Here is a 13,674-nt window from a genome sequence, read left to right on the forward strand (position 1 = left end):
TGTGCCCAGATGCTTGCTTTTAAAATGCTAGGTGCATTTTTTATCTCTCTATCTTTTTTGTCTCCCTCTGTCATTTTAGCATGACATATGTGACGGATGATGTTGTTGTCAACGTCAAACTCTGTCAGTGTTAAAAAAAAAAGAAAATACACTAAGTTCCAGTTGTCAAAATCTCAAGCCGCAAATGTAAAATCAAAAAGTACTAGTAACTTCAACTACTTTGCCAATGCCATACATTTTGCGAACATAAATTTTAAAACAAATTGCATTGTGATAATTGCAGGGGACATCACTCACTCACTGACACTGTAAGTTACTGTAATATATTACACACTTAAAGGTGCAAAAACCCAAACATTTACTTTCATGATTCAGATAGAGAATACAATTTTAAATAAACATCATAACTAACTTCTATTATTTAATTTGCTTCATACTTCTCAGATATCGTTTGTTGATGACATATTAGCAATGCATTGCACTTGCACAGCACACACATTACTTAGTATATAATACTTTGTGCACAAGGAGGAGGCTATGCATTTCAACAAAGGATAAGCAAATTATATAATAGGGAAAGTTGTTTAAAATTGCATGCACTTTCTTGAATTAATATATTATTAAAATATTAGAACTTCAGACCAGGCCATCCATCCATGTGAAAAACATGTAGATAATAGATACAGATTAGACTAATAGAGACATTATTAGACAATAGTATACTATATTTATTTATAATACATTTTTTATATATGCAAATTATGCAATATTATTCAATAATGCAGCAATTAATTATGCAGCAGCCTGAGCCTCAGTCAGCTCAGCATACTACGTTAAGTAAATAAGGCAAGTATTTAATTGTTACCCCTTATTGTGTAATAAATGTGATTGTGTACCCCTTATTGATTTGCTCTTTAAGTAAGTTAATAATTAGTTTACCTATGGCAAGTAGTAGGCAGTTGAGGCAATAGGCAGGCATGGCAATGGCAATTATGGCATGGCATTGGCAAAATGTACAACGTTTTGGTAACTATTAACTAAACAAACAGTTAGTTAGTCTAATTCTCACCATAGGTCTCCTCCTCTGTCTCCCACAAAATAAAAATGAGCCCGCCGTGTAGCTGTAGTATACTGCCGTGTACCATCATCAATCTCAGGCAACACACTCCTGCTTTGCTGCTTTGCTCCTACTGCGTAACTTCGGCACTTCAAGAGACCGCCCATGGAGCGCCCATGTTGCTTTATTGGGTGACGTGACGTCAGTGACGTCAAAACGATGTACCGCGCACTTTCGCGCACTTTCTTTTACTTTTCCTGGAGGCTGGTCACGTGGGTAACGTTAATCGATTATCGCGTCTCAGCGCATCGATGCAGAATCGTTTCATGCCGCATCGCGATGCATCGTCAAAACGATTATTTTTGACAGGCCTATATAATACTGTTACCTAGCATTTTATAAAATTATGCCGGGAGCATGTCAGGTCCCGGTGCCTTGTTGCTTTTCAGTTGTGTAATAGTCCGGGCTACCTCTTCCTCCGATATTGGCGCATTTAACATATCTCTGTCTTTGCCCTCAAGTTTCTTGATTTCTAGTTGATCCCAGAACTTCATTTTTTGCTGTAAATCCACTACAGAAGTCGTATAAAGATCTTCAAAATATTTAAACATTAGCTGTTTGATTTCCTTGTTCGTATTTGTTCTATCCTTCCCTAACTTAATAGCCGATATAAAATTCCTTTGCTTCTGCATTTTAATTAATCTGGCTATATATTTAGCAGATCTTCCATTGAAGCCTCTGTATTTAGCCCTATCTTTCTCATCTTGTAGAATAACCATTTGTTTTAGAAATATCTCCTTTTCTTGCTTACTATTTTGGTATTTAAGCCAAGTCTGCGGATTAGCATTGCCTATATATGCTCTATATGCATTTTTGAGTTGATTGTTAAGCTGGCACTCACGTTCTCTATTTTTCTTCTTCCATCTACGTAGATATGCTTTAATATTACCTCTAATATATGCCTTGGCTGTTTCCCAGTATATTTCCCATTTACCAACATAACTGCTATTAAATAATTTATATTCTTTCCATTTTTCTAAAATATAGTTCTTAAAGTGGATATTGTGAGTAAGATGTCTAGGATATCTGATTCTACCATCACCCTTACCGATTTGAGATCTATTCTGCATTTCCAATGAAATAGCCGCATGATCTGAGATACATATGTCTTTAATATCTGCTTTACAATTCAGACCCAACATACTCTCTGAGATTAGGAAAAGTTCTATCCTAGAGAGGGTCTTAAATGTTTTGGATACACATGTATAGGCGCGTACATCCGGGTTTTGATCTCTCCATATATCTTGTACTCTGAGCCCTTTCATAAAGTTTTTCAGTACTCTACCTTCCTTTTTAACATTCCTTGTTTGGCTACATTTAAGCCTATCTATTAATGGCACTGGTGTCAAATTAAAATCCCCCCCTATGATAATGTTCTTCCCAATATATTTCAGCAGCTTATTATTTAATTCCTCCCAGAACTCTTCCTCTATTTTATTGGGGCCATATATACAGCAGAGTACAACATTTAGTTTGTCAATTTGCGTTTCTAGAATTATATATCTTGCCTGGATATCTATTTCTTGTTTTAATATTTTATATTCACAATTCTTGTTGAAAAGTATAGCCACCCCTTTTTTCCTACCACAATACGGAGAAGCTATTACATGTCCTACCCACTTACTTTTTAATTTCTCAGCTTCAGAAGGTTTTAAATGTGTCTCCTGCAGTAGTGCCACAGTCGGCTTAAACTGTCCTAGGTGTTTTAAAATAAGCTTCCTTTTTATAGGGGATGAGATCCCACCTACATTCCAGGATATAAAGTTGTTATTTTCCATCATTCTGACTTAACTTTCTCATTAGTCTGGAACTCATTCTCTTTACTATTTCCCCGCCCCCCACCCCCCTCAGAGCGCACATCCCTCCTTTTTGGTAAAGGTCCCCTCAATGTTACGTAAAATGGTTTCCACTTATCAATCCAGCAGATTTTAAAAAAACTTAAAAACAACATAAACATCACTTGTTTGTTCCACATCCTGCCCACATAGTTCTGCCGCTAATTTCTTATATGTACATGTCATAGACCCTTTTCACGGCAAAATTCTTTGGCCTCCGTAGTTGTAAGAAGGGTCCTCACTGCACCATCAATTTCCACACAGATTTTCGCAGGATAAATCATCCTCGCTGGCCATTTAGCGTCAATCAACTTGGTACAGTAAGGAGCCATCTCACGTCTTTTGCTACTGGTCTCCGCAGAGAAGTCTTGAAATAAATAAATCCTTCTATTAGCTATCATAAATTCGTTTTGTTTACGGTATTGTCTTAACATATTGACCTTATCTTGGAAATTTAATACTTTGATCATAATAGGTCTCCCTTTTGTGTGTTCTTGATCTAATCTTCTAATACCTATTCTATGAGCTCTTTCTATTTTTAATGGGAGGTCTTCAGTAGGTATGCCTAGAAAGTGTGGTAAGGTTTGGGACGCAAAAGTTATCAAATCTTTAAATTCACTTGATTCAGGGAGGCCCACTACCTTAATATTATTTTTACGGGCTCTGTCCTCTAATTCTTATATTTTATTCTGCATGACAAGGATCTGTTTGTTATGTATGGATATTGTTTGATCTGCATTGTATACCTGGTCTTCTACGTTGGAAATTCTTAGTTCTGCTTCATTTAATCTGCTAGCATATTGTCTAATTTCATTGGATAAAGTGGCAATCTCTAATTTTATGTTGTTAAACTGTGGTAGTATTAAATCTGAAATTTGTTGCATAAGTGAGTGGGGATCTGCAGTCGTTAGTTGTGAGTCATCTAAATTAATTTCTGCAGTCTGTTCTATACCTTTACTAATAGTTTTTTTATCTTTAGTTTTAGGCGGCATGGCTGGTGATCTAGTTTTGATAAATTTTTCCATATATGTGCAAAAAGAAAAAAACCTGTGTGTAGGTATCCAGCGAGGATAATATTTAGATATCCCTCCCCTAGCGGGAGTTTAAATCCTTATACAAGATCAGCAACTTGTATTGTGTTATTGTGTACTCTATGTGTATCAAACCAAAACTACTTGTGCCACAGTGAACAAACAAAAAAGAAAAATCTTCAAAAATTTATAAAAGGAAAAAAAAAAAGAAAACTGTTGTGCTTCTGGTCAACTTGCTTTCCTGACCAAATTGTGCTTGAGTGTGTTTTTTTTTTTTGTTTTTTTTTTTGAGTGAGAATATGTGTAATGTTATATACCAATATCTGAATCAAAGAAAATTAGAAATCAAAATTGGTAACTTTAATTGGAGCTTGTTTTGCCCCTGCCACCCGAAATTTTTAGCTACAGACCCTTACCCGCTTATTCTATAGTCTAACTGCAACACCAAGTTTGCCACCTGTTTTTGGCAGACTTCCCTTCTCTTATCTTGTAATTAAGGCAACCTTATTTTACTTAATTTTTACATAACTTCTACAGCCATTTATCCAAAAAAGCTTTGTACTACCTAATAGAGATAATATTTCTAGGGTTTTATACACGGCCTTCTTATAGTAACTCTACTTAGCACCAGCCTCACATACTTTCATGCCTCTTAAAGAATTGTAGAAACTTTATAGGTAAGTATAGAGAAATAAGCACGAATAATATGCCTTATCAGAAACATATAAAATGTTCAGATCACTGCGCAAACAAATATGTCCCACAGAGTCTCTCTCTTTGGCCTTCTATATATCTTCTTTCTCTTTAGGCCTCAGACTTCCTCCACTTGAACTCTTGCATACTCTTAGGCTCCTTTTGTGTATTATTCTATGGCGGGTCCCTGTATTCTGGATGGTATACAGCTGTATAGTAAACCTTCCTTAGACACTTTTGTATTCTTATACCATCTAACAGGTACTGTCCCTTTCTTTAATAGGTCGAACAATAGAATATGTACAGTTCCCAATACAATAAACTGCAAGCTATCCTCTTTGATAGTTCCTCTTAGGGGATCCTTATATGCCTCACACCCCTTAAAGGTTGTATGTTTAGACCAGAGCTTATAGGACGGGGCTACCACTATTACAACATATATTCCCAAGCAAAGTATTGTAATGTGCGGATACTGGCCTCGCCTATTTAACGCTTAAATCCTCAGATAGGTAGTGGTCTTGTGCTAGTTATGTTTTAGCCGTGCCCAGCTTCACATCATATGCATATCACACAGTCTTTCTTAATACACAGTATACTTGCGAGCCTCAAAGGGATGTTCCAGCGGATCCTCTGTACTGTGCTCTCGTGCTGTTTGTGGATGGCTATCTCCTTTCTTGCAGGGAAGACCAGCAGCATGTGCCTCAAATCCCACGAACTCCCAACAGGTACTTGTGCTAAACTGCAGTGTTACTGTTTAGCCTGCGAAACAGTGGTCGTGCTCCTTCTCTGTTGTAGCAAGCCCCTTTAGCCTGGGCTCTCAGTGTCTCCAAACGTCTGGCCGTGGCGAGATCGGCCCTACGCCACAATTCGGCTTCCGGCACCCACCAGCCACAAGCGCTGGCTTGCACGCCCAATTCGGTCCTCCAAACAAGGGCTATGGCGCTGCGGTGTTGGAAAGTTGGCTCCGGTTACTCCGTCAGCATACACGCTGGCGTGTTCCTTGAGCTCCGCCCCGGAAGTGGCCAGAGTGATCTCTTGGTCCCACTCTGCTGATTCTGCCCTATGGGTGCAAATTGAAAGCTCTCTTCTAGAAGCTAAATTTATGAGAGATATTGCATGGTTGCCCAAAGCCCACAGACCGCAGCTAGCATATCGAAACAACTATATTAAAACTACCTTAGACGTATGGGACCACGTGATAACACACACTGTAGGAATCTCCACCCCAGTCTCGCCTCTTACCCCTCTGTTGAACAACCAGATTTTCCTGAAAGATCCATCCTTTTCCCATATACATAAGGAGGAGCACTTAAAAAATCTACCAGTTTACCTCATGGTGGAGTCGGGAGGGATCAAGGATAGACTAAAATTACAAGAGGAACTAGGTTCACCCTTCCATAGCTGGTTTTCATATCTGCAGATACGACATGCGCTTTCTGACAACACTTATAAAACTAACGTACTTAGACCATTGACTACATTTGAGAAACTATGTACAAACTCTGAGAGCAAAAGAGCTCATTTATCAATAGCTTATAATCTATTACGAAGCTCTTTCCCATATCAACGCCCTTCTTTCATGGGGAAATGGGAATCAGAACTGTTAGAAAACTTTATAGATGAGGACTGGAGAAATAGCTTTACAATGTCACACTCCGCCTCCACTTCGTTGTTCATATCCGAATTGAATTACAAAATACTCACCCGATGGTATCTGACACCTCAACGACTTAGATATATCTACCCTACTGCTTCATCAGCTTGTTGGAGGCGTTGTGGAGGGCAGGGTACTATGACCCATATCTGGTGGGACTGTCCTCTTTTGTCTGAATTTTGGCACGGGATAGAAAATTGTATTAATAAAATTTTGGGCCTGGACATTACCTTAAACCCGAAACTCGTATTACTCAATGTTATCCCACCACTACACTGCGTGTATCGCACAAGACTCCTTCAACTGATGTTAGCGTGCGCAAAGAGACTGATACCCAGACTATGGAAGACCCAAAATACTCCGACACACACACAGTGGGTGGCAGAAATAGGACACATTCTGGAGTTAGAAAAACAACACTTTTACTATGTGGGAAAACGAGAGTTTTTTGCTGATATGTTTTTTATCTGGGAGCAGGGCCTTTCTAATCTGAAAGATGTTAGTGAAGCATAAAAACATTCAAACTAGTACTACACAAAGAGTGCACCCGAACTCAAACTCATAGTGCCACTCTCTTACACAATACTCCTCCCTCCTTCCTTTTCCTTTTCTCCCTCCCCCTTTCTCCCCCCTCTTCCCTCCAGGTAAGGATCATTATTACTGGACAGCCTCTTAACATCTAATGGTTAGTAGTATCCTTATTGTCTCTTATGCCTTTCTCGATGCTTTCTTCATCTTGTATGGAAGACTTTCACAGATACACTCTTGATTGATGACAATTGTTATTGTACTTAAAAATTTGTTTCAAATGTTGAATTTAACCATTTTCGGATGTAATGTTTTGAAACCTAAATACCAATAAAAAAATTATTGAATCCAAAAAAATTAATTATAACCCCACGACACCTAGAGTTTGAATTCCTAAGATTACGGTCCTTGCTGAAGGCATGGGGGTTTCTGGGAGATACGCCTCGAACCCCTATGGCTTGGGAGTCAAGATGGAAAACGGGTCTCCAGACTTGTAAACCTCTCACAGCACATTATAGATGATTACTGGTACCTCCTACACTGACGAAGACGAGACACATGCTCTCCTGGGAGACAGACTTAAAAATGACGTACACAGTTAAGAAATGGACAGTAGCTATCACTAAGACCAAGGCGGCTTTGCACTGCACCACGATGTATGAACTTTATTTTAAAATGATTACTAGGTGGCACCTGGTCCCGACCAGACTTCAGACCCTCTCTATCCTAGCCACTCTTCCTCCTGTTGGAGAAACTGTGGTGGTCTAGGCACCCCACTACACACATGGTGGTCTTGTCCTAGACTTAAGCCACTCTGGAGTAAACTCAGTATGGTCTGTAACATGATGGGTCTCCCAGAGGTTACTGATCCTGGACTGGCTCTCTTATACCTAGGCTTAGAGAAAACACCCCCACACAAGAGAGCTCTCCTTAAAGGGACAGTCAAGTATAAATTAAACTTTCATTATTCAGATAGGAGTTTTAATTTTAATCGACTTTCCAATTTACTTTTATCATCAAATTTGCTTTTTTCTCTTGGTATTCTTAGTTTAAACTAAACATAGGTAGGCTCAAATGCTAATTTCTAAGCCTCTGAGGGCTGCCTCTTATCACATGCTTTTTAAATCTCTTTTCAACACAAAGAGACAGAAAGTACACGTGGGCCATATAGATAACACTATGTTCAGGCACAGGGAGTTATTTAAGATCTAGCACAACACAATGTTAAATTTAAGACAATAGATAATTAACAGTCACAGTCATATGATCAGGGGGATGGAAGAAGGTTCCTAGATACAAGGTAATCACAAAGGTAAAAAGTACATTAATAGAACTGTGTTGGTTATGCAAAACTGGGGAATGAGTAATAAAGGGATTATCTATCTTTTAAAACAATAACAATTCTATGGTTGACTGTCCCTTTAATATACATGCTCACCTCAGTTAAAATGACAATTGCTAGGAACTGGAAAAAAGTGCACCCTCCGAGATGGCAAAGCGTTGTAGAATATCTAAATTTCGTTAAGTCCATGGAAGATTTTGTATATAGAGTTAGACGCCAATCAGAAATCTTCTGCCTTATCTGGGAACCCTGGGAGACCTACTTGCAGAGAAACAAGCATAAGTATTAGACACCTCAGTTCCTAGGTAGTACTATCGCCCGAAACGGAGCCTAGACTGATTCTGTATCCCCTTTATTCCCCCCCCTCCTTATTACTCAATGAGCCCCCTCCCTCCCCCTTCCCTATCTTAACCGCCTTGATATTCATGGATTAAGAATCCCTCCCTCCCCAGTGGGAGTACTTTAGTCCATGACAATATAAAGATAATTTTAAAGGGATGTAGGGCCGACTGCACATGTGTGGTGGACCCTGCTGGCCTTCGCGTTACTCATCTACTTTTACATGAAGTATCTTAACCATCAATGAATTTCTAGCGTTATTACACACTAAAAGTGGCGGAAATCGCCATAATTTCCAAACTACCTACAGATTACGACTAACTAACCATAGGCACAATTACACACCCCGCACCTCACTTTTCAACTAAGAATTGATTGACTTCCTAGAATTGTAAAGAAAAGATAAAGAAAGGACAAAGTTATTTGATGTTACTGTCTCTCTGCCCCAAGGCGGTGTGCGGTTTTTGTGTTTATTCAATTCTTGCAATGTTTGAAACAACAGTTGTAATGCCTTATGTTTAAAATAAAAATTATATTTAAAAAAAAAAAATAATTATTAAAATATGTATACCCATATTCCGAGCAGTAACAAGTCAAATATGTTCCTTGGCATGTGTAACCATGATATTCCACCCATAATCCCCATATAAAAATTATTTATACCCATTTTCCGAGCTGTAACAAGTCAAATATGTTCCTTGGCATGTGTAAACATGATATTCCACCCATAATCCCCAAGTAGAAAAATAATTATAATCATATTCCTATCAGAAACAGGTCAAATGTGTTCCCTGGCATGTGTAAACATGGTATTCCGCCCATAAACCCTTTATATAAAAATATTTATGCCCATATTCCTATCAGAAACAGATCAAATATGTACCTTGGCATGTGTAACCATGATATTCCACCCATAATCCCCATGATGAAAAATAATTATACCCATATTCCTATCAGAAACCGGTCAAATATGTTCCTTGGCAAATGTAACTATAATATTCCACCCATAATCCCCAAGTATTACGAAGTGCTGTAATGGCACGAAACATGTTTGATGTAAAACCACTATGCTGTTAGGTTGACACTCTGGCTGTGGTATTGTTACTCTTTGACTCAGTTATAAAGTCAAGTTTTACCTTTGATACAATAAAGATACTTTTTATTCAAATTCATCTCTGTCCATTCACTGCTGGATATTCCTCACTTCGGTGAATTTTTTGTTTATATGCTATTTTTCCTAGCGGTTTCTATTGGGCTATATCCGCTACCAGCAGCCAGTAACGAACAAACGTTTTTGTTCATTTATCTACGAGACTTTACCTGTGCAGTCAGAACACGCAGAGGGACAAAACAGCTCCTGCATAAAAAAGGACTTCTGGTGAGTGAGTGTCTTTTACTAAATAATATTCTGGTTATTTTCAAGTGCTTAAACCGCAACAGATTATCTTGCTACACACTTGGTCAGATAAATCACATACTGCTGCGGATATAAAAATATTTATACCCATTTTCCTATCAGAAACAGTTAAATTATGTTCCTTGGCATGTGTAACCATGATATTCAATCCATAATCCCCATGTAGACAAATAATTATATCCAGATTCCTATCAGATATTCCGCCCATATTCCCCTTATATAAAAATATTTATACAAACATTCCTATCAGAAATAGATAAAATATGTTCCTTGGCATGTGTAACCATGATATTCAATCCATAATCCCCATGTAGACAAATAATTATATCCAGATTCCTATCAGAAACAGGTCAAATATGTTCCTTGGCATGTGTAACCATGATATTACACCCATAGTAAAAAATAATTATAACCATGTTCTTATCAGATACCAGTCAAATATGTTCCTTGGCACATGTAACTATAATATTCCACCCATAATCCCCATATATAAAAATATGTATACCCATAATCCTAGCAGTAACAAGTCAAATATGTTCTTTGGCATGTTTAACCATCATATTCCGCCAATAATCCCCTTATATAAAAATATTTATACCCATATTCCTATCAGAAACATGTCAAATATGTTCTTTGGCATGTGTAACCATGATATTCCACCCATAATCTCCATGTATAAAAATAATTATACCCATATTCCTATCAGAAACAGGTCAAATATGTTCCTTGGCATGTGTAACCATGATATTCCGCCAATAATCACCTTATATAAAAACATTTTTACCCATATTCCTATCAGAAACAGGTCAAATATGTTCCTTGGCATGTGTAACCATTATATATCACCCATAATCCCCATATAAAAAAATATTTATACCCATATTCTTAGCAGTAACAAGTCAAATATGTTCCTCTGCACATGTAACCATCATATTCCACCCATAATCCCCAAGTAGAAAAATAATTATATCCCTATTCCTTTCAGAAAAAGGTCAAATGTATCCCTCGGCATGTGTAACCATGATATTGCACCCTTAAGCCCCATGTATATAAATAATTATAACCATATTCCTATCAGAAATAAAACAAATATTTTCTTTGGCATGTGTAACCCATAATACCCATGTTTAAAACATCTATTCCCAGGTTCCTATTAAAACAGGTAAAATGTAGTGCTTTGCACATACATTTACTATATTAAATCAGTAATGTAGTCCTTCAAAAGTATTGACTCATTTTTCTATTATTTCTATATAATTTACAATGATTCCATTATAAAGCTGTATGTGTATATATATATATATATATATATATATATCAGCAAGTTTTGCAACTACTTTATGCAACTTAGTATCAAGCACAGCAGAAAATAACATTTTGAGTTACAGCATTACCATGAATGTGTGTAAAAAATATACTGACACCTATTGATAGTGTTAAGCATTGCAGCCAATCATGCCATCACCCCAATATGCAGTTTAGTATGTCCCGTATTTATTGCACTATAACTTGCAAAAAAGCAAAGAACATGTAAACATTAGGTATTTCTAACGCTGGACAAAATTTAGGAACTATTTAGCATGGGTGTTTTTTGATGGTTGTAGATGTGTAACAGATTTGGGGGGTCAAAGTTAGAAAAAGTGTTTTCTCCTCATATTTTATAATTTTTTATAGAAAATATGATGAAAATAATGATATCTTTAGAAAGTCCACTTAATGGCGAGAAAAACGGAATATGTGTGGGTACAGTAAATGAGTAAGAGGAAAATTACAGCTAAACACAAACACCGCAAAACTGTAAAAATAGCCTTGGTTCCAAACGGTCAACAAATGTGAAAGTGCTTGTACATATTTTAAAGAGATGAAATAAAATTTTGTTTTTTACGAAAAGTCAAGTCAGTGCAGCCTGCATTTTTTCCTACTCCTTTTGAATGAAAATGTGAAAGTGGTCTGGTCACAAAGGGGTTAAAATAAAATAAACACTAAACAGCTTAGCACTCAAATGGTTAAGGGATTAAACATTGAGCATTTTTAAACTCAGGACAACATTTAGAAACTATTTAGCATGGGTGTTTTTTTGGTGGTTTAAGGTTTTAGATGTCTTTTTTCAACAAAAGATACCAAGAGAAAGAAAATGTAATAATAGAAATAATTAGAAAGTTGTTCAAACTCCCATGCTCTATATATCACTTTGATGCATATTTAAGCCTAGGACTACCTGATGCAGTGGTGAATTTATTAGTTAACATGTCAAGAGCCACGTAAAATATTTATTGAAGAGGCAGCCAAACAATTTGAGTAACTTAAAAACAATTTTATAAAGAAAATTAAATATATTTGCAAAGGTTAGTTGGCCAGACCAAATTTTAAGGTTTTAACATGCAAACTTCGGGAGAGCTTCGCATCAGTTCTCTAATAATGGGTAAAAGAACAAGCTTACCTTAAAGTAAGCATACTGCAAATACTTGTATGGCTCCCTAGCTTGGAATTCCTCCACGACCCCTCTGCTTGGCTGTGACTGCCTGAACGCTGGTAGCCCTTGTTTACATCTCTTTAGACACTGAGCTCTCATTATCAGATCTCCAAACACCTTGAGCTCTGCAAAGGCGACGAATCGGTCGTGATAAGTCTTATTTTCTGCACGTACGGTCTTTAGAAAGCTTTCTGGTAACTTCGCAGAGCTGCAATTAAGATTACAAAAAGCCTCGCTATCTCTCAAAAGACGGTACAATCTCAAGCTTATCTCCAAGTAATTGACACTTTCGGGCCAATTTTCGTTAGTGTACTGGTCCAGTCCATACTTGTATGCTGACTCAAGAGGCATCAATTCATCCCGGGGGTAGCTTCGAAAGCTGTAACGCTCATACTGTGCGTTCACTAATACACAAGCCAACGAAAGAAAGACGGCAAAAAAGCCACTCAGACAGTTCTTCATACTGACTATCATACAAACGGTGTAGTAAAAAAACTAACTAATTAGAGGAAAAAGCTCACCAAACTAAAATGCACAGAAAAAATAGAAACTCAGCTGCGCAGGCCGTTATATCAAATGCTTTCTGTGCATTAAAACAATGCGGACAATGTTAAGCTTTTCAGCTATAAACTATATATCCCCTTGTCGAATTGTTTTGGTTTTGTATACTTCTAATGGATTCCTTAAGCTGTCGCCACTAATTTAGCCCCCTCAACTGTCCTACAAATTCCACGTAGCAAGGCAGGGCCAGAGGAGGGGGTGTGGAGCGGAAATTATATATTTAAAAAAAAAAAAATCTGCAAGTTCGTTCAAGCAGAGGTTTACGTGAGTTACGTGTTTTTTTTTAGCCAAATCAAGATATAACGGACATTTATCCACTGTTTACCAAAACGTAGGCTAAATATGTCGCAAATAGTATAAACCACGATGTATGCTACTTTATGGTAACATTCAAAATTTAAAATCATTTGCTTAACATTTATTTTTATTGTAGAGCTTTTTTTCTGTACAAAAGGAGCTTTCATATGTATTTTAGAACGTATGCACTCCAATATCTATAAAACGAAAAGCTTTATTTTGTCACATTTAAAATATGTTTGTACCGTATGTATTTACATTCATAACACATTTTCCAGTAATTATTGTTTGGTTATTTATATTATTATTATTAAAATAAAAAACGTGTGATTAACCCACCGGAAGTTAGACACATTTTTGTTATTCATTATTCAAAACGTAATTGGG

At 37.1% G+C, this 13,674-nt stretch overlaps 1 protein-coding gene across 1 annotated transcript in view; it reads right to left on the reverse strand.

The window, feature by feature from the left end:
• The window catches only part of CRTAP (cartilage associated protein), a 601,161-nt gene extending 587,988 nt beyond the window's left edge, over positions 1-13,173 (reverse strand). The window contains exon 1 of the mRNA XM_053714506.1: positions 12,397-13,173. Coding sequence (XP_053570481.1) covers positions 12,397-12,903 — 507 coding nt within the window. The 5' untranslated portion in view covers positions 12,904-13,173. The remainder of the gene's footprint in view (positions 1-12,396) is intronic.
• Between the last annotated feature and the right edge of the window lie 501 nt (positions 13,174-13,674).

This window comes from Bombina bombina, chromosome 5 (assembly GCF_027579735.1).
Source record: "Bombina bombina isolate aBomBom1 chromosome 5, aBomBom1.pri, whole genome shotgun sequence".
In the NCBI taxonomy this organism is placed as follows: domain Eukaryota; kingdom Metazoa; phylum Chordata; class Amphibia; order Anura; family Bombinatoridae; genus Bombina; species Bombina bombina.